General features: G+C 30.2%; 1 protein-coding gene across 3 annotated transcripts in view; it reads right to left on the minus strand.

The window, feature by feature from the left end:
- Positions 1 to 286: 286 nt before the first annotated feature.
- Positions 287 to 23,624, minus strand: part of LOC121114880 (protein quaking-B) — an 80,836-nt gene continuing 57,498 nt past the window's right edge. For 2 of the 3 annotated variants that reach the window (XM_040708987.2, XM_071887295.1), the window contains exons 4-5: positions 17,197 to 17,825; positions 287 to 2,190 (exon numbers count right to left, since the gene is read on the minus strand). In XM_040708987.2, coding sequence (XP_040564921.1) covers positions 2,070 to 2,190; positions 17,197 to 17,825 — 750 coding nt within the window. In that variant the 3' untranslated portion in view covers positions 287 to 2,069. The remainder of the gene's footprint in view (positions 2,191 to 17,196; positions 17,826 to 23,624) is intronic. The other variant, XR_011779365.1, reaches the window with a different exon arrangement.

Raw genomic sequence — 23,624 nt, forward strand, 5'->3', positions numbered from 1 at the left:
TCATAGTTAGCCAATTCTTCTGAACTATAATCATTCTATTCAATAATTGTTGAGAAAGGTTCTTAACATAAGATAATTATAATTCAACCAATCAACGCTCGAAGCATTGATTAGGGGAATAGGTACAGAAAAATTGAGTATTGTAAAAAAAAATAGTGTTTAAATTTATGTGTTAGCATCGTTAGGGATTAGAAAACCTTATGCATAAATAGAATCAAAATAGGATAATGAAGTATTATTAAAAAAAACAATGACATAATAATTTTATATATGACGACTTAAAGTATATGAAATTAAATGAATTTATTAAAGACTAAAACATATACACGCACACACAAACAGCTAAACAATTAAGTTATTTTTGGGTTTAAATATTTTTTTACTATTATACATAGATTATTATGTATTTTTTCCAGTTATACAAATAAAAACTAAAAACTAATTAATTTAATAATTATTAATCTATTGATGCATATTTAATATATATATATAAATGATTGTGTGTTTTCTAGAGTAGGTGCTTCTTTAATTTTTTTAAACCTTCAAAAAACTTTGATGTAAGTGTTATTCCCCTCCCAAAACGGCCACTTGAGTTAACTATTTATTTTAGAATTGATTTTTTTTACCGAATGTAGATAGATAGTAAAGCTATAAACCAAGTACCCAAACGAAGACCACATTATCAATATTTGTCCTGTCAATATACATCCAATCTTTTCTAAAAAAGTTTATTATATAATATAATTTCTTTTCTATAAGAAAAAGTTATTTAAATTGAGTTAAACCTTCTCTAACAGCCACCATTGTAAAACGTGGTTTTTTAAAGCCTGCAGTTCTCACAACAAAAAACACTTAAGTAGTTATTGATGATGGAGCCAATTTTGGGTGGAGCTGGGGATTGTAAATGGTGAAATTCACAATCCAATCCGCTGGCTAAAAGTTAATTTTCGCATCACTAGAATCCATTGAACTCTTTTGATAAAAATATGAGACATACAAAATGTCCACTTTAAACTGAGTGACTCTTCAATGCTATGTATTTAATGAAGCTTATATAGTCAAACAAGTCTAACGACCACATGTTTTATGTGTGTCAACGTACTAAGCGACCATAGTCAGTTTTCAAATTTATAATTGTTTCAAAATAGAATACCTAGCTTAAGAGGTCAATTACACTAAATTATCGCTTTTTTGTTCGACTGCATCTATAATTTTATTTAAGAAAAAAGTCAACTGAAAGAGGGGAGATTCAGATTTTTTTTTGATTATGAGGCAAAAGATATTCCTGTGTGAGAAATTAAAAATGGAAAATAGGGGGGGTTAAATTTTTCTTTGGTCATTTGGTCCAATTCAAGGGAGTGGGGTGTATTTTTGCTAAAATTTTGAATTTTCAGGCAGAGGTCGTATACATTTGTACAACAAACCCCTTTTGCTAAATTTAAATATCAAAATCTCTGGAATTATTAAACGTATTGATTTTTAATTTTTAGCATTTTCGTATCTAAATAGTATCCACATCCAGTAACAAAAATCAGTTAAATTTAAGATATTTGGCTACATCTATAGACGTTTTGGCGTGGAATGACTCCTAATAAGTATGATTATTTATAAGAGACAGACATATATGTAAATCAAAAGCAGTTGAAAAAACTGCTGAAAGACGACGATCTTTTAGAATATAAATTTTGAAAGGAAATAATAACACAACTACATAAAATGTATTAACACACTGCTGCTGATGAACCGTAAAAATAAACAGTTGTTTCTTTATTACATATTTCAACGCGATCCTTTTCCCTGCTTCGTTTGTTGTAATACTGAAAATTACTCAAATATAATATTTAATTATATATAATATGTAAAGCTCTTCCAAAAATTAACGAAAAAAAGTAAATATAAAAAATAATAAATAATAATAATAACACAAAAACAGATATTTTCTATAATTCATATAAATTTTTGATTTTTTTTGTGTGATTTTTTTTTTCAAAGCGACATTAGTAGAGTTGCGTTTTGGACGAGGAATTGGCGTTTAAACAGTTACAATAATAACTAAACTCTCTGTTTTCTTAATAAGGTGCTATGTTCTGTCGTAGTTTTATTCGATTATCATGAAACACTCCAGGAGCTTTAAGACCATTTATCATGATTCCGTTTGTTTCATCTCCTCCCATCGGTCCCGTTAATAATCTGTAAAGAAGAAGGTAATAAGATGAAATATTTTTCTACGGAATTTTTTTACATGGGTAATAATCACACAACCTACTACTATACAAATAATAGTTATGTTTCTTCGATACAAAATGAAGTAGAAGAAGATCGGGGACAGTTGCAACAGTTCCTTGTTCTCCAACGTCTTAAAATTTACCTCATAAATTATATGTATAACATGATTATTATGAATAAAATTTTATTCACAATAGTCATGTTATCCATATAATTTTTGTCAACTTTTCTGTGAGATATTAGATAAAAACTGATCTTGAGGGGTTAAAATAGTCTTTATTTACTCGGTCCAGTAAATTGATTAAAAAAAGAAGAAATAAAGTTGGTTGACGTCATCCAGGACCGAATTTTATAAGTTTTTTTGACTGATCTGAACTGACGGGAGTGCAAACTATAATCCTAAATAAGGACTCCTACAACACTAGGGCCTGAGTAGTTTCCTTAAGGATAATTAATATTGTAATAATGGAGTTAGCTTTACATTATTTTTCCTGCAACTGATATAATTTGAATTTATTATTGGTTATTTTTGCATCAGTTCAAATAATTTTATCCAATTCAAAACTCACCCAGTGATGGGAAATTTGAGATTCTGAAATAATTAGTACAAAGGGGACATTTGCAAAAAATGCTACAATTTTCCTCGCATTGCTGACTTTTTTTATTATTTTGTATAGCCACACTTTGCATCAAGCGTATTTTAGCCCTGAAGAGTTTTTTGATATGTAATACTGATTAGTGATCTATATTGAGGTTCGTTCGCAGGGAGTGGGCTTTTCCTAGAAAATTTAAAATTTGAATTTTTTTTCAAACAATTTAATATTTCAAATTTAATTTAATTTAAATTTTTTCCTAAAAAGTTAATTTTCTGTGAATAGCTATGGATTTTTGAAATTTTTGATGAAAAATTTAATTTTTTATAAACGACTGAGGATTTTGAAATTTTTTTCCGAAAAAATTAAACTTTTTGAAAATAGCTATAGATTTTAGAATTTTGTTTTCCAAAAAATGTAGTATTTTAAATTCTTTTCGAAAAAATTAATTTTTTTTTGTTAATGAGTGTGGATTATTGATATTTTTTTCCACAAAATTAAATATCGAAAATTAAATTTTTGAATTTTCTCCCTAAAATTAAATCCCCCCCCCCAAATATAATCCTACATACGCCTTGATCATATATATCTTAATCTCACAATGTATATTATAAGTTAATCATAATAAAGGTTAAAAAATATTATTTAAACTAATTTTCTTAATTTCTAACTCAAATTTTCATATTTTTTTACTACTAATGAGTCGCATTTAAATACAATTTAGAGAAACACTATTGCTTGCTATAATCTTCCGATAGATTTAAACAATAGCAGGCAATTGTAGGCATGTGTTGTTAAAATTTCCTAAGTATAAATTAAAGCATCTTGGAGAAGTAAACATCATAACCCATCAACTTAAAGTGTTGCAACCATCCCGGTCTTCCCTATATATAAAAGTAGTCCTACTTGTTGTAATTATAGTCCTCAACTGACAAGTATTCTAATTATATCTAATCATAATGAGTTAGTGACATAATTCAATAATATCGACTTTTTATCACTAATTGATTAATGAATTGATAGGTGGCCACAACCAATCATTTTTACGTCTCATACTATTTATTCATGTGGACATAATTCCTTTCCCCTACCTCAACAACAACAAAAACCCACATTGATAAGATTGTAAATACTCAGTATTTTTGGCGTACGAGTTTTTTATCTTGTAAAACTTTTATCATATTTCTTGAGGAAAGAAGATGTAAGTATAAAATAAAAACAAGAGGGTGCGTGTGCTCATGAATGACAGAGAATAAAGAAGAGGATTTCTTAGGGAGTTATTAGAGTAACACCTTGTCGGACTCTGAGTATAATTCAAAATAGACATCGTAGTAATTTATGTCTAAGTCCTAGCCAGAAATGGAGTAGTGTTTGTGTTTATCTCCTTCATCTCATAGCTGTTCAAAGCTAATCTAAGGAAATGTCATAACAGTAAAGCTGCTGTCCTCCAAAATATTCTTCAAATTGTGAGGATTGCCTCTTACTTTTTGTTTCCTTTTTACATACAGAAAATGCTTTAGATTTACAACCCTACAATTTGATATAATTCCTTTGTACTGTGTAATTGTAAGATACATTAAATACAGGGGGTCATTAATTTATTAGTACTTTAATATCATTCTATTTGTTAGCCATGAACACTGGCAGAGTTGACATTTAGGCTCATACTCAATTTCGTACTCTTGACCTATCAAAAGTATGTAGATTATATATATATACACCTATAAAAGCATAGGTACTTAGTAATAGACATATTTGCAACTCTTTAATTTTTTGCAAACATTAGTACAAAAATACCTAAAAATAACTTGAATGACTTTTGGAGTAACCTTTCCATAAGCAATTGGAATTCAAGTTTGTATTGAATCGAGAGCTCAATTAAAAAAAGAAAAAAACGAACAACCTAATCCAGAAGGACAATGTTGAGAGAGAGCAGACAAACATATAGTATTGACCATCCTCAAATATGAAAATGGGCAACTAATCAATATCACTTTAAACTTAATGTCATTAACTACTACAATAAATATAATCTTACACTCCTTAGAAACGTTTGAATTAAATATGTAAAGGATCCTTAAATTATGATTCCGTGTTCTTTGTTCAAACAGTTTCTTTTGATGATAAGCTAGTGGAAAAGTTATTTGGAAATGGGCACCCAAGCCAACCTTAATTTTGTCAACCATACCTAGACAAAATGTATTCGTCAACAATTTTTTACCAAATAAATCGGGGGAGACGAAGACCGAGCAATATATATTCTTCAATGCAATTCTTTTATTTCTTGACGAAATAAAGAAAAGACTAAATTGATGAATACGGGATAAAGTGTTTTAAAACGAACAAAAGTTACAAAACAAGTTATTGTCAACCTGAACATTGTTAATTATTTTTCAAATTTGTTAGGATTATTCTGTAATTCATGAGGTGAGTACATCTAAGTATAAAGTGATCACTAATGCGTGTGCTTATGAAAAACAGGGAGTAACACTTTTGATTTGTTGGAGAGTTATAAATGTTGGCCCTTGTTCCACTAGAATTTTGGATTATAATTGAAGTTCGATGTGGAAGGAATTGGTGTCTCTTTCCTAGGTAGAGTGGGTTTCGTATTTATTTCCATCATCTCATGTCATCAGCTAATGTAATGGATTATCCAAACAACCAAGCTGCTCTTCTCTCAAACATTATTCAAATTGTCAGGATTATCATGTCATTTTTGGGGTTCTTTAATTTTTACATCCATGGAGTTCTTATTTTATACAACTCTAGGTATAGATCAAGTGGAGAAAAGATCGATAATTATTAATTAAGCTTATTATATAAAGAGACTCATCATACGATTATATTTCATTGTCTCCTAATATCTGGGCAACAGGAGGTTACTAAGGAAAATAATGTGTTATTTTTAATGTAGATAATAAATTGGAAAATTATCCGTCTTTTTTCAAAGAATATACGAAAGGATAGTTTTTGAATCTATAATATGTATATATTATTTCAAATGTAAGAAGAAAAAAATCAAACAATCAATAGAATATGATGATTTTTCAAGAATTCGTTCTCCCATCCATCATGTTAAAAAAAAGTACATAGATATATGAAAGATTTTATTCCATAAAAGTTTCTATAATATTATGGATATTGACAAAATGTATTCATAAATTCCTTACCATCTTTTACATATATAATTTCAAATAAAGGAAATACAAAATTGTGTTTCACTAAAACCTAAGTCTTTGTACTTCCGAATAATAATAATTACTTTTAAGGACGAGCGCATATATAAATTAATACATAGAGGCGAACGATTGAGCAAATATATCAGTTGACAAAAAGGGTTTAATATGACGTCACATTTGTTTATTTTTCTCCATTAATAACCTGCATTTCCATCTAGAGAACTGATATTCAACTCTGATTGGCTTCCATATGTGATAATAAAAGTTAACTAATCAACATCATTTCTTTAGCTGACGACGTTCAAATTATGTGTTCAACTTTATACCCATATAATGTACCGTAATACTTTGACATACGAGTTTTATTCATTCTATGGGGGAGTTCGTAAATCAAAGCAATTTATCACATTAGAAATAATAAAAAGAAGATTGAAGTAACTTTTGCGTTCCGTCGTCAACTCTTGAGCACTTCCAAGGGTGTCGTCAGGATTATATATATATCATTATTATTATTTTTTTTTTTTTTGGGGGGGGGGAGCTTAATTTTTGGAATTTTTTGGATAAAAAATATTCAAAAATTAAATTTTAAATATTTAATTTTTTTAGAAAAAAATTTCAAAAATCCATAGCTATTCTCAAAAAATAAATTTTTGGAAATAAAAATTAAATTTTTCGCAAAAAATATTTAAAAATTAAGTTGATTTTACAATATTAAATTTTTTGCAAAAAAATATGAAATATTAAATTTTCTAGTAAAAAGGAAAAATTGAGCAGTTCCAGGGTCCTCTGCAGGATTATATATATATATAAATATTTTTTTTTTCTTGGGGGGGGGGAATTACCCTTTGCCACAGCAAATGTTCATTGAACAGAGTGAAGGTTTTTATCTTCTACACCCTTGTTATGCCGAACTGTCACTCCAAATATCTTTATCGTCTGGATGTATTTCTTTCTCTATGCTCGAGTGTTTGTTACTACGTCATATAATTGGTGAAAATTGAAGTTCTGTTAAGAAGTACTTCCATTTAATGAAGCTCATTAAAAATATATTAATTAAAACGGAGAACAAAATCCCATAAAAACTGAGGCACGACAATTTAAAAAAACACCGTAATTAGTATCTGCCTATTAGGCCTGAATTTCCTAATAGTTTTTTATTTGAAGGATTTTAAATATTTGGATGTACAGAATAAATAAGACAGTCCTTTCAATGAAAATTGTTTATGTAAGGAAACTATCAATTGTATGTACATTATAAGGTGACCCACTCTTGATTTCCGAAAAGAGGACAGGCCAGGTGAACAAATATCACTGTCAGTTTTTGATATTTAATAAAATGTTTTTTAGTTACTAAAGTTCAAGATTAAACATAAATCAATTTTGATTCTTATTTAGTTTTTTAAAATATTTATTTTTAATGGGCCATATTTTTTAGAAAAACCTCTACCTCATAAATATATCTCAACAGGGGAGTTAAGATTGTTGGCCCGTACCTTTTTATACGTTTCGTCATTTGAAATATTTTCCACAAAGTAATCATTTTAGGGTGATGAAGACTTGATAAGACATCTTTGGCTAGGAAATAACTTTCCCTATCTTGAGACACCATAAATGACATTACCGAATCCTTTTTCCTCGTGATATATTCAATTTATTCTTCCCTTTGTAGAATTCACCTCGTGAATACAATTAAAAGGGTAAATTCATCGAGGTTGAGTAGTTAATTATTTTTAAAATTCATGGTGAAAAATTTAATTTAATTTAATTAATGCAAAATTTGATCACTTGGTAATCGTAGCGCTACTTGGTTTTTTGGTTTGTTAGGGTATACTAATCACGGGTATGGTTTACTGTCTAGTCCAGACTTCATAGTGTATCTTTCTATTTCGAAGTTGTAGACAGCCTTATGCAGAAAGTTGAAATTCAATAATTACAACCTTTTAATAATGTAGAACTAATTTTGCTATGCGAAGCGACATAAGTAATATATTACTGCAATAGGATTTCGAATTATCCGAGATATTCGGACAATTAGCACTTTTGAGGTTATTGAAAGTTCATCATTAGACCTCTTCAAATTTGACTTTTAACATGAAATTTATCTGAACAGATATTATTACCATTCTCCAAAGTCTAAACTAACTACCTAAATATTCCAGTTACTTGAATATGTCTGCCTTATAAGCCATCTAGCTTTATTATTGACTTTTTCAAAACCCTACAAAATTTGGGATAATGATGTTCCTGTTTTCATTGTAGTTTCCTTGAAATTGATTATATAGGATTGAAAGTGGTAAAAAAATGAAGGGCAATAAATTTTCTATATACTAGTGATAATTTATACTAATTTGTAGCATTTTTGAAAAACATCAATAATAAAGCTCTTGAGGCAGGCATAGCCAAAGTTCAAAGGACCGAGTATATTAATTTAATTTAGACCTTGGAAAATACGAATAATATCAGTTTACATGAGTTTGATGAAAAAATCTATTTGCAAAGGTCTAAAGTAGATGGAAGATTGAAGGATGAGTCTGGAGGTGTACTGGATCAGAATCACCTCTCATTGTTTTGTTAATCCTATAAAGTATTGCAGTTCTTTCTTGTATCATCATACGCTGTCCATGATTTTGAGATAGAGAGAGAGTCTGTGACGTCTGGGCTAAATCGTAAACCAGACTTAAAATCATTATACTCAAATGATTAAGAGCTACTAAAATATGTATTATTATTATTTTTTTATTAGAAGAAAATGATTTCAATTTCTTTTCATCGTCCAGTAAGAAAAAAAATACGATGAAATATTTTTCCTTTTTTCCCAGGAAATAAATACTATGCATTAAAGCACTTGGATTCTTCATTAATAAATCAATTACATTATATGAACATATGATTATTAAGTAAAATAATTTATCTTAAACAACTCTTATATATAGTTGATATTTTTTGTTGCTTAATTGAGTGATTGATTTTTATAAATAAGGACAAGTACCCAAAATGATATAACACACTAAGAATATAAATAGAATAACCCAACTTCTGATTAAAAATAGATAATATTTTTAACATTTTTATATTTGCTTTTCAATTACAAAATTGAAATAAAAACTTGTAATAAGAAGAAAATTGTAAAAAGTATAGCCGAATGTAAAAAGAAGGCAACAGAAAAATAATCCTGACAATTTGAAGAATGTTTCAGGGAAGAGCAGCTTAGCTGCTATGACGTGAGAGAAAAGAACCCAAATGCTACTCTTCATCCAGCAAGAACGTTCTAGGCAGGAATTACTTCGATGTCGATTCTCAATTCTTCTCTGAGTGCAACAAGTACTTTAGTGATGAAAATCCAGAGTATTTTTTAGCCCGTCCGTTTTTTTTTTTAAAATTAGTAATCTAGAGAATCCATTTTCTTTTCTTTAGCTGTTTTTCATTATTATTTAACTCCTGAGTAGAGAAATTCGTTTTCTTTTACATTTAATTATATTCAAAACCTGACTGAACATTGCTAAGTGCTCATGAAAGACAGGCAGTGTTTGTTGCAGAGTTATAATTGTAAGTCCTTGTGGTAAAATTAATTAATAAGAGCATTAACACCTTGCAGGTTACCAACATAACTATTGTTCTACATTCTAAGTATTTTTTAGCATTGTAGTTTTCATTGTAGTTGGTAAACTAGACAGTGTGGTTGTCAAAATACTGGTATATATTAAAAAAGCCAATTTAGAACGAAAAGAAAACGTGTTTTCTTTTAAAATCCCGGGACTCTTCAGCCCATGCGTTACTATTTTTACAGAAAATAAGTTAAAGAAGAATCTAATCTTCAACCTAATAGAGGAACCTGATCAGAACTTATAAAGCTTAGATGATGATCTTTAAAAAAATCAAAGAACCGCATATAAAACGGAACCGCAATTTAGGGATCCGTTGCATTACTTATACCTATGCTAGCTACTCCCATATATTTCCCCTTTTCTTTTATTTTGTGTTCCTACTTAATAATCTCCATTTTATTTAATAGCTTCAATACGTTATGGATTCAAAGTAAATAAATAAATAATACATTATACATATATAACAGTTCAATCATAGAGAACCCCTATATTTTAAAGGAATTTAATATTTTTTTTTCAACTCACTCATCATAAAATATACACTTTAAATATATATTTTCAAACCTTCATAATGTATGGCACATTTGATATGTGTAGCTATGTACGAGTACTTAATTAACTTGTTCTTCAAAATAAAAGTCAATCACAAAACATGTATCCAATAATAAAAGATTTTAAGTAATAATTAAAATATGTTTTACATATATAAGCCCATATTATCACGCAACACCCTTTTCTAACAAATTGTGTGGTATACTTACAGGTGTGTAAAGTATGCCCTAACAATAAAGCGGTTTTTGTTAGATTTTTTAGCTTTTTTCAGTTTTACATGTAGAAAAAATAATTGATTTTTCTATAAAAACATCAATTTAAAAAAATCTCGATCACAAAGATTCTAAAAAAGAACCAAAACATGTTTGTTTTTAGAAACGGACAAGAATAAAAAAATTCTTTTCAGTATATACCAAGGGCCAAAATCATGAGCGATTCCACTGGGATTGAAGATCTTTTCCCTAAAACTGGCCTTGTAAATGGGACTTCAAATTAATACCGTCTATATTAATCATATTTAATATGTCTGACATAAATACTATTCATTTAATATGTGTATTTGAGGTTCTGTTGCTGAATGATTTATATTTCCATGGAGGAACACACCTAAGACTCCATATACATTAGTATTTGAGATAAAAACGAATGATTTATTGCCTATGATGTATGTAACTAATATGTATTTATGTAGTCTGACTAAGCAAAGATAAGGATCCTTTCTTTTTTTATCTCCAAAGTAGACACAATCCTCAGTGTCACTTTTTGTATTTCATGCACTATCAATTACTTTATACTTATATTTTCTCTCTTCAAGAATATAAAAATAATGATAGCGGCTTAGGGAAATATAAATTGAGGGTGCCATTACAAAAAGCTAAATAATATTATTTTAATCAATAATGATGAAAATCCTGAGTAGAATGGGCATGCTAATAAAAGAAACCGGGAAATCAAAGTAGTTACCCTGATAATTTGAAGAATGTTTAGGAGAACAGAAAGAATAATACCCATGACGTTTCGTTAGATCAGCTACAACTAGCATTGACATGAGAGGAAGGATAAAAGGATATAAACAAATGCATTTGTAGAATTGCTTCGATGTCGATCCCTAATTCTACTCTAAGTCCAACAAGGACTTGCAATTATTACTCCGCAACAAAACCTCAGGGTTACAGTCTGTCTTTTATGAGTACGCACGAGGTTTTGAATATTATTGAATCTATTTAGGGAAGGATTTTCACTATTAAGGAATTAAATAATAATGAAAACTACTAAGGAAAAGAAAATTCCTTTTTTATATAACTAATTACAAATTAAAGGGGCAGCTAAAAAAATGTACAAGATTTTCATCATTATTCATCAATGATGATGATAAGGGATGTGAAAACTGTCGAAATCCTTGTGAGCATTCTTTTAAAAAATGTGGTATATATGGTACCTTGCAAGATATAAGTACTCTTATTAATTATTTCTCCTTATTTTAAAAATTCAAACCTATTAGCAAGCAAGGAGCACTTTAGTTTTTCTGGTGATCCCTGAAAATAAATATATCGTCTATCAAAGTTTCCAACATATACTCTTCTTTTTGATTTACACTCACATCCTTAATGATGATTAACAACTTTAATATGAATTTATTAAAGGAATTTGATTTTCATTTGTTAGGTATATTTTCTACCTAAGAGAGAAAAATACATTGAGCCAACAAAATGCAAGAATAATTAAGCAAACATATCAACTGACACAAAAATATGACGTCACATTTTTTTGTACATATTTCTTACATTTAATGTGGATTCACAAATACCTACATAATAACAATGAATCTATTTCGAATTATAATTCTAACGAGTTAAATTAGCAAAAATGAATTCACTATTAATTCCTACAAAATGAGTTATTTTAGTACATATTTTATTATTATTTAAGAGATGGATGACATAGGATCATTTTGCACGTGTTCTTCAGTTACAAATGGACCGTTTCATAAAATGAATGTTTCCCTTTTAATTCTCCTTTATTTTTCACTGAGAGACTTGACCATAAAATACATATCAATGCATGTACATTGAACATATATTGTATGTATATACTTTAAAAAAAGCATTTCGTATCTTATTTTTAGTCATTCGCATTACTGAAGTCGTACATTCTTTTTTTTTTTTAGTTGGCAACCTAAACGGTAGAGTGTAAATCAAAAATTTAGAAATAGGGAAGGGCCCACCCCCTGTGATTACGGCCCTGATACTATGACTGACTATTTCATATCAAATTTTAGTGGAAGTGAACACATTTTGGAGGTTTCCCAATTCAGCTGAAACTTTATTTCTCCATATTCTGTAGATTTTTTAATTAATTTTCTCATTATTACCGATTTTAGTCAGAAATTTGATTTCTAGAGAAACATCACGGGCATTTTTAATCCATAATAATAATCAAATGGTTCAAGTTTCCCTCTTATTGAAAAAGTTACAGCCCCTACAAATCAATTTTTATATTTTATGTTAAATATGATGTTATTAGATTTTTTGTTATGCATCAAGAGCAAAATCATTAATATCCATTTTTTCTACTAACTATTATTATTAATCATCATCAATAGTTAATAGTTACTTCTCATAAAAATAAGTAGGGTCATATTGTTTTTACGATTGAGTGAATGGGCTTAGTCATCCTCACAAATTAAATCAATTATATAAAAACATACAGATATATATGCATTGAGGAATCTCTTAAACCCACTCCCTTGAGCTCAAATTAAACACAAACTATTTTTGTACCAACACTCAACTTTTGCCGATATCCCCTTTTAAAAAAGACCCACCCTACTAAACAGTGTTTTTAATCTTCTAAAAATGTTGTCATTATTTCTTAATTCTTGAAGAGAGAAGATCTAATTATAAAGTCATTACCAGTCCATGTGCTCATGAAGGACCCTAGAAGTACTAAGGATTCGTTGGGGAATTTAAAGATATAAGTGCTTATTGGACTAAGAGTATGAATAATTCCACCCTATGTCCTTGCTTGAAGCGTAGGTGGATTTGTATTTAATCCTTCCTCCCATAGATGCTTCCAGCTAATTGAATGAAATGCCATGAACACTAATCTTCTCTCCTCCCAAGCATCCTTCAAATAGTAAGGGTTATTTTTACATACAAAAAAAATCTTTCGATTTACAACTAAAATATATTTATATTTTAGTAAATGATCCCTTCTAAACATAAGTCACGTCGTCAGAACCAGTTTTAGGGGAGGTAGAGGGGGCTGTGTGTCTCGCCGGAGTTAAATTCATATAAAACAAATAAATATTGATACTGACCATTGCAAACAAAATATATGGGGATGTATAGTATTTTCTAAAGATCTAAAGGCCACCCATTTTCTTTTCTTTAAAAATACTAAATTGAACCAAACTTGAATTAAAATTTTGAAAAAGGAAGGGAAGAAATGGCTTTATCTTTCCCCGAAGACCCGCTCTGTCTGTGGTTAACATTGATTGTACATCGGAACCTTTCATTTTTTTTTTTTTTTAAACCGAAAAAAGATCCTAAGTTAACTCCAAAAATGGATTAATTATTCTCTAATTTTTGATAATTGTTCACATCTCTAAAACAAGAATTGATTATATTATTTGAACCGTTATAAAAACCTACAAAGACCGCAGTCCTCTCATACCTGTCCTGATTAATCTTGTGAATCCTAGGGTGGAACTTTATCAGACTTTTAGTACTACGCCCCCTCAACTCTTGAAGTTTCATCAAAAGCTGCGATCATCATTCATTACAAGAACATACAAGATATTGAATAAATTTTGTGTCTGTCTAGTCACATACTACTCTAGTATTATATGAAACTATCAGTAATTATTTCCTTTAGACCTAGCTAGCACCAGTTAACCTACTAGTCAGTCTTAGGACTGTTGAATTGGAGACAAATATTGTACCGATTAGAAAAAAGAATGAATGAAAAGGGGTAGGCATGTGAGAAAAGACTGGTCAGAAACATAGTGAATACCTAGCTCATTAATTGATTGATAAATTTGGATTTATTTTTAAATTTACGTAACGAATGTTGACTATTCCCTCATGATATATGTTCAAATTTTTGTGACGTGGCGAGGCGGAGTGACACAACTTCATTGGAAACCAAATCAGACCAAGAGAGATGAAAACCTCAATACATTTACTGTTACTCGCCTGCCAGGCTATTTATAAGTGGCAATGTTACATAGTAAACTCTATATAATACATATATAAAACTGCTTAAAATACTAAAGGGATTGAGAGGGATAAAGACTTAATCACAATACACAACATTCATTTAATCATTTTTCGTTTAATATAATTACGTCACTTATAAATAAGGAATTAGTATTATTAAAATAACCCTATTTATTCTCTAGTATTAATTGATTTAGCTGAGTGGCCTTACTGTATAGTTTTAAATAAGATATGAATTAAACAAAGATGCTATTACTTAGCCAATTTATCCCAAAACAGCTTTTTTTTTACGTATTTGAGCATATCGCTATAAGAATGAAGCAAAAAAGTAATTCCCATATAAAATAAGGATTTTATGACACTTTTTCATTATAAAGATTTAGCAATTTTGAAAAATCACTTTTAGTGTCAAAATATAAGTACTTTTACATAATAGATGAGCAAGCTTTGAAGATTTAGAAATATTTACTTTTAAAAATGTCTATAAGACAGCTTTAAAAAGATGTAATATAAGATTCGATATATATCATATATCAGGGCGTTACTACGCTTACAATAAAATATAATTTGTATTTTGTTGTCAGTTATCGATGTTTCTGCTTCTTTTCTCCTTGTCAATGTTCTTAACGTTATTTTTATTGGTTGGATTGGAATGAGGTCTTATTAATCTGCGAACAATTCCCAACAATCATTGAATAATAGTTTCCTGTTTTGCCTAACTATTAACGACTTATTTTCGACATTTTTTTCTATTTCTATTGGAAGGAAAGGTTTCAGTATAAAATAAAGATACCGACATTATATTAATTTTTTTGTGAGAAAAACAAAATAAAACAAAAACAAATAACTAATGGGCCTGAGCTTCGTTTACTTATATTAATTTGTAAGCAAAGCAAAATAGAGTGTAGTAAAGTAATACAACTCCCTGAATGATATCATTATTTTAAAATAAAATGTACAGTATTAGGTCAATAAGCGTGCACACTGATATAAATATTTAACAAATTTTGAGTTAGTGACAAAATTTTGGCACCACAAATTAAGTGATGACACTTAATACTATTCCACTGAAATTGTCTAAAAAAATTTGACTCTTAAGAATACGTTTTAAATCATGATTGGAAATCAATCAAAGGGAAGCTGTCATTTCCTTATATCAAGAAGAAAATAAGCCTTCTAAAATATTTTGGATCTTAGATAAACTTATAAGTATAAGGGACATTTATAAATTCCTGAAACGTTATCAGGACACTGGAAGTTCTCAATCAAAGCCTAGTAAAAAGAGAACCCCTGAAGTGGTTAAATATGTGAGAATGAATCTATCGAAATTGTGTTCAGTCAATGAATAAGATTGCTCATTTTATGGCTAATGAGTCTTAAAACATTGAGGAAAATTGTCAAGGAACAAGGTTATTAGAAATACAAGTTTAGACCATCATGTATTCGGGCTTGCTAGAAAGAATTTTCAATTTGATGTATCGTTCCGACTGCTGCGCAAGGCACACAGATTTTGACAAAAAACGCAACCACTCATAGTCTATGACGTTACTATTGCCAGAATGTTCAATTTAGTATATCCTACCAAATGTTGGGCAAGAAAAAAAGATTTTGACAACCCACACACCCACTCATACACTATGATGTCAATATTAGAAAGCGTGGTGGAAGTCAAACATCAGTCGTACAGTCGTTATGGTATAACCTTATATTTCTATTAACCTTGTCAAGAAGGATCTTAAGATCAATTGCTACAGACCCAGTCACCAGCATCAACTTTCTAACGATTCCAGATGGAATCGACGAGAAAGAATTCCAAATATCCTAAAAAAAGTCACGTGAGTTGGGAATTGGGTTTCTTGGGTGAAAAACTTTTCACTGTAGAGGCTATTAAAAATAATTCAAGGGGATATAATCCTAGCCAAAGATATCTCTCAGGTTCCACAAGATAATAACTATAAAAAAGATTCTTGAGTAATTCAGCTATACAAATCACACAAGATTTTAAGTATCATCATTTCTTCGTACGTTTTAAAAACATTTATAATCACCACAAATGTCGATTATTTTATTCTATCACGCAACCTTTCATATAAAAATAACTTAAAAACACCCGAAATTAGTTGGCAGTAGTTAGCCAATTCTTTCCAAATATGGAAATATTATTTGATAATTGTTGGGAGTTGTTCATAGTTTAACAATAGTTCATTCAAATTTAACCAATCACGTTTAGAATACTGATAAGGGCTAAAGAAGTAGAACCGTCGATAGCTGACAGCAAAATATAGCGTAATTGTTTGTGTTAGTGTAGTAACGGCGTGCATAGAAAAAAAAAATACTCATCTGCAAAGATTTGGAGACATTTTAAACATAATTATCTGATAATAAATTTATAACTGTGGATTGTTAATATAAATCACGTATAATAAAGATGTTTTATTTTATTGATAGATGACGTTGAAATGGAAAAAACATTATCAAATCAATGGCTTAAAAACCATAAACATTATAGTAATCATACATATTTAGGAATAAATAAATTCATTTAGGGTAGGAATGAAAAGGGAGATTTCGGCATTGAATGATTCCTACTAGAGAAGAATTTCTAGCCCTGATATGAGTAAACATGTAAAAAAAGCTAAAAAAACAAATCCAATTAAAAGAAATACATCATATTTGTAAATAGCGGAATTTGTTCTTTCGATCCCCTGATATCAAGTTTACAACAATTAGGCTAATCATACTAGAGCTAAAAACCTTAGTTGCAGATCCAAATATGTAACAGACCCAAACTGGCTAAAGATGTAATAAAATACATATTTACCCATCCTCTCGACACGCAGACTCCAAATGTAGGAACTCTGCCCCTCCATCACCACCCATTATTAATCCGTGTGGGCCATTCTTGGGTGCTACAGCATTATTGGTAGTGGACGAGGAGGAGACTGAGGAGATGGAAGAAGTAGATGACGAGGAGCAAGAAGAGGAAGTCGAAACAATCTTATGAACTAAAGGAGGGAATGTACTCGAGGTGGGAGTAAGTGGATTTCGAATTCCCGTGTTTCCTACGAAAGGAGTTCCAGGACTCCTTAGTAAAGCAGCAGTAGGTTGAGGTCGAAGATTAGCTGCAGCTAATGTGAGTCCACCAGCCGCAGCTGCTGCATGGAGTGTATTCGTTGTCTGCCCTCTTTTTGGATCAGAGGCAGCCGCAGCGGCAAGAGCAGCAATAGTTAGAGAGTCTCCTCCATTGGCTGCGAGAATTTCAATTTCTCTCATTTGTTCTAGCCGGATCTCATCATTAGAGTCTGGAATGAGATACTTTCGAACCTCAGTGAGAGCATATGCAATGCGAGCATGTGCTTCAGCAGGTGGAGCAAATGCAGTGATTTCTACATGGAGTTCCTCGTTGAGATGCTGGTACTTGGGATCCGAGGAGGCTCGTAGTTCCTCTTCCTGAAAAGAAAAGATTAGTCTATTATTTTCCATGATAACACTAATTAGTAAACTATTTAGAGCAAATAAACATATATCAATCTTTTCTAGTCTACAATTTTTAAAGACTAAATCCCCAAAATTAACTGGGAACACGGCGTTATCTCAATAACTCACAAATTTACACTGTTTTTTTTATTTATATGACCTGTTTATTTCTCTATTTCTTTCTCATTATCAGTGTTTAGAGCGTTAGTAATTGGTTGAATTTGAATAAACTCTTGTAACGCTGTGAACAATTCATAACAATAATTGAATTATAATTCCATAGTTGAGGGGAAGAATTGGCTAACTACTACTATAGTTCAACTCTCTAACTATTGAACTATATTCCATTTTATAAATAGTAGGGATATATTAATAGCTTAACCAAAAATAATTTAATTTGAACAAATTAACGTTTAAAATACTGATCAACAAAAAATATATAGCAAAAGTATGTTTTTAGGGATACTATGATTGTGAGAAAGTCATTCAGAACACGTTTTGACTCTCAGAGTAAACAGAAACGGCGTCTGAAAATACATATATACATTTGAAGAAGTAATTTGAAACATGGTTCTTCATTAACAACCTAAATTGTACAATAGGGTGAGATTGATGTCTTACTTTTATCCAAATAAGCTTTTCCTTTATTTGGTACTGTGTTACATTGTTATGAATACATTAATATTTACATAGAGCACAATAACGATGATATTTTGGCAAAATTGATCAAAAACTATAAAAACTTTTTTGGATATTTGTATGTGACTATCAATTTTTTCTATACATCTATAAACTCAAAATTTAAAATCTGTTCCTAATTCAGTGCATAAACGAAGTTATTTTGCAGAGATTGCGCAGTGAAATACGTCAATAATGACACTTATCAGGTGTTGACAAACAGACAAGCATACTTTTCTTTCTTAATATAGATAAACATGTACTCCCTTTTATTGTATAATATGACTCGTTTAGATTTAGCTACATACACCCGCCGCTACTCCATTGTTATTTCATTCGTCAAGGTGTCATACAGGTCAAGGATATTAACCGCACACTCAAAAATGAGGCCTCCACAGACGAACAGACATCAAACTTTGTTTTTTTTTTTTTACTATAGTTAACTTTCCAAGAAATCCTCAATGATACTCTGCATTTTTCATGAGAAAACAAACCTGTGTTTACACTTCATGCTTCGATGTTCTCGCTTCAATATAAAAAAAATAATACTGATAATTGATCGATAAACGATAATAGCCTAAAAATAAAATAAAAAACTCTTCAGGTTACCAATAACAAAAAATTCACACTCCCCCTTTTCATTCCTTTTTTAATATAATTCACTGAGCTTTAAGTACACACGCTCGTTGCTTCATTGTTATTTATTGGATCATGTAGTCCAACAGTTCTACAATATTAAGCAAAACCCCCGGAGATGAGGCCTCCACAGATTAACAGAGAGCAAACTTTCCTATATTTATGGTGACGTATTTCAAAGTGATTTTTACTAATGTTAATTGACAGTAGTATCAAAAGAAGGTCAAGCATTATCTTGTCAAGGGTTAAGTATTTGTTAGGCATCCTCCTCACCCTAACATAGAGTGTATGTACATTCTAATGTAAATATTTTTGTTATAATAATGTACGAGATATAATTTTGGTCCATTTAGCGCAATATGATATTCTCTTTCCTTCTCCTCCCCCCCTCCTTTAAACAATGTCAATGTTTGTTTATAATTCCCCCCTCTCCCCCCTTTTATATCTTCTTTCATTTTCTCGATTCCACAGTTATCCACTCACGCTTCAAGAGGCTCTAGAATCAATCCATTAGACCCCTTATATACATATAAAAGAACTAATAGAAAAATAAGATGGAACTGCACTATGTCATCGTCAGGAAAACAATAACTCGGAAATGAAATATTACTTTTATCTCGACTCCAGGCCCTGTTTTGTTCTTAGTAGAGCCTGGGACAAAGATAAATATTCAGGGACCTTTTCATTCTTTATTTCTTAAAAATTAGATATTAATTTGACTTTTTGAGAAAATAAATATGAGACCTTTCCAATTTCTTCACTTTACCTCTTATAGAAAAGTGCCTCTCTTGGAAGTTGGAAAAAATGGAATCAATTGACAAATTCGTATTCTTATATATTCTGGACTGGCCCTTCCTTAGAATCCAAACCAGGTTCGACGACATAACAATTGAAAGAGATCAAGGTGACTCCTTGGATCGACATGGTTGCCAATGAGAGACCTTACATACAACAGCACGACTCGGCTCCCTGCTAAAAAAAAGTAGCAAATGACTTCAAGACAATTTTGACGCTCTCATCTTGCCGGAAATTTTGTCTTCCAAACTCGCTGTATCTGAATTTGATGGCTTTTTTTGTGTGTGCGGGACATGATCGAACGACAAACAAAGACACCAAAGAGGAACTCAGTCGAATCAAGAAGGAATCCCAGGATTTGACAAGGGGAACACTGGCAAAGGCTTGCTCACGCTTTCGGCCTCGTTTAAATAATGTAATTGAAGCTGATAGCATAAAATAAATCAGAATTCACGAAGTCTTATAATTTTTTTATATTTTTTTATTCTGATAACTGTTTGGAAAGATTAAAAAAAAATCATTTTCTGGACACATTCGGCATGCGGATCCTGTATATTCAGGCAAATAGCTGGGTATTTTCAGACAATATTTGAATTGATTTTTACATAGGTAACTAAGAAAAGTAAAAAAATATACAAGGCACAGTTTGGTGAAAATTTGAGGTGATACCCAAAAAAGGCCAACTCCCTATGTCTGTGCACATCATGATGAGAGTTTAAAAAAAATTATGTTGTTATCATTATTCTTTATTTCTTGAAGAGAGAAAATTTAAGTATAAAATAATCACTAAGTGCGTGTGTTCATGAAAGATGGAGAGTAACTCTGAGTATATGTTGGGAAGTTATAAGGGTAAGTCCTTTTTGCACTGAGAGTCGATCCTCAATTCTACTCTCAGTCCAACAAGGACTTCAAATTATAACTCCACAACAAACCCTCAGACACTAAAGCGAAATAGTTTTAGGCAAAATGTCTTGAGGCGATATAGTTTAGGGTAAAATTACCTAGGGCTGGTAATTGAGGAAACTAACTCAAATGGAAATATATTGGATGAAAGATTAGTATTGTGTCAACTCGAATAATTATGAACTCGATTCTACTCGATCTGAGTTCATAATTTTTCAATTTGACTCGACAAATAATGGTGAGTCTATTTCTCAATCAAGCCGTCCTCCAATAAAAATAAAACCATGATTAAAGCACTGTTACAAAAAATATATTTTTTGATTTAGTTGGCTAATAGGGGCCAAACTATAACCACGTAGGCGGCATCTTTTTTCTTCAAGTTGTGTGTAAACACTAAAAGTATGCGTAGCTATTCAATTTTCTCTTTTTTTTTTTTAGTTTTATAATTTATTCACTCGTCTCGGTTCGACTCAAGTTCACACAGCACTAAGAAATATATGCGATGCATCTCTACTATGTAAAATCTCGTAATATCTGGTTAAATATTTATAAAAAATAGATATTTTTTTATGTGTATACAACATAACTTTTGAAACACGTATAAATATCATTAAAAGTTTCTTCAAAGATCCCCTTAAAAAAAAAACTGCTACAGAGTAGTATAAATACTTTTTAGTTTTTTTATAACTTTTTCATAATTTCCTTCCTACATATATAAATATATAATATGCATGGCATAATATGTAAATCTATGTAAGTATCTATTAATCAATTTAATTTTCTAAAAAAACAAGAGCACTGTCTAAGAGATGAAAAAAATGAACTTGTAGAGGGGAAAATCTTCCATTATGAAAGGGTTTTTTCAAAAATCCTATACACAAAGTATTCCCTTTTCCAATCCGATTTCTTTATTTGCAACAAATAATAACGTCAGGGAGTACAGACTTGGAGGAAAATATTTTCTAGGGTTGTAAGTCGTTAGCATTTTTGGTATGTAAAAAAAAAAGAAGAAACTAACACTGACAATTTGAAGAATGTTTTAGAGGAGAACAGCTTATCCTTCATGACGTTTCATTAAATAAGCTGAAAGAAACTGGGAGACCAAAAAAAAAGTACAAGGAGATGGATTCCGTTTTCGATATTCAATCTCAGTCATTCATGAGCACACCCATTTTTTATTAAACTTTATAACAAAGATGTTCTTTCAACAAGTATTAAATAATAATGAAAATAGCTTTAAAAAAAAAACACCACATTAATTAGGTGTTTCCTTAGGATTTATAAACTTAAAGATGACATTAATTAGTATTGTTGTAGAAATTATGAACTAAGACAAGATCGATACTTTTTTGTGCCTAACATTGTTTTTGTTTTTATCAAAAACTGTTATTATTAATCGTTAATTATTTAGGAGGGAATGTCTAAGTCTAAAATGTGTTTACTCTTGAATGACGGAGAGTCACGCTTAGGATTTGATGAGAAGTTTTAAGTGTAAGTCTCTCTTGGACTCGGCGTAGAATCGAGGATCGAAATCAGGATAATTCATTTCTATGTTCTCGCAAAATATGAAGTGGGGTTTCTGTTTATTTCCTTCTCCTCATAGCAAGTAAGCTGTGCTCTCTTCCCAAAAATTCTTCAAATTGACTGGGTTCATAAATTGTCATTTTTCATATTCTTTTATTTTTATATAGCAGCAGGTTATATATTCTACAGTTCCATATTTAGGTAGAGCTGTAAAAGAGTGCATTCCTTTTGGTATTTGCAATCCCAACAGTGTTTTATTTTATTTTCCCAACCTTTATTCATTATTCTTTAATTCTTGAGGATGATCGTTTTGAAATAAACGAATATATTTTCCTTTCAGTAGTTTTTAATTGTTGACTTTTGAATGATTTTAAGGAGCTGACTCAAGGTATTATGAACTCTAAAAGGGTTAACTATATTATTTTTATTTTATATTAGTGTAAGTAAATAAATCAAGGAATTCCTTTCAACATACATATTATTATAGGTATCATATCCATAGAGAAAGAAATATTTATTGCTCTTGAATTGAGATGGTGTGTTCCTTATTGCTTTTACCTCAAAAACATGAAAATGACCTTTATAACCCCAAATTTCTACTTTTATGGCCAACAGAATGCTTTTCGGAATATATTTTTTTGTAACATTTACATGACATAGTGTTAGTTTTTGCCTTGAAAGCTCTGAATAAAATAAAAATGCAAAATAAATAGTTGGTAGGTGGATGTCTGGAGAGAAAAAAAAAATTAAATTATGCCCGTATCTTTTTTTTGAATCGTAAAAAGAACGTATTATAAAATGGGCATTCTTTTTAGAAAACTTAGAAAATTCCTTATTTTTGATCACAATGACAAAACTTACAATATCGTCATAATAAAAAAGAGCAGATTCAAAAAATTAGGATTTTAAAAGTTGTTTAAGATTTGTTGATTGAAAGATTTTCTTATATATTTATTAAAACATCAAGGTTTATTGATACAAATATAAAATCTTGCTCTTTGTAGGCCACAAACTCAGAAATGTTATATAATAAAATCGTCATTTCATGTCTCTTGAGTCAAACTCAAACAGGAACACACCATCTCAAGAGAAAACAAATATAGAATTGTGAGCTATCAATGAATAATACAGTTATATATTTTCACTAATGTCTTTTTTGTTGACTTTTGACATAGCTTAAGACTTATAGCTATGAGAACTAGCGTCATACTTAACTCCTGAGGTTTGGTTAAGTCA

Source organism: Lepeophtheirus salmonis, chromosome 3 (assembly GCF_016086655.4).
Source record: "Lepeophtheirus salmonis chromosome 3, UVic_Lsal_1.4, whole genome shotgun sequence".
Taxonomy (NCBI): Eukaryota; Metazoa; Arthropoda; class Copepoda; order Siphonostomatoida; family Caligidae; genus Lepeophtheirus; species Lepeophtheirus salmonis.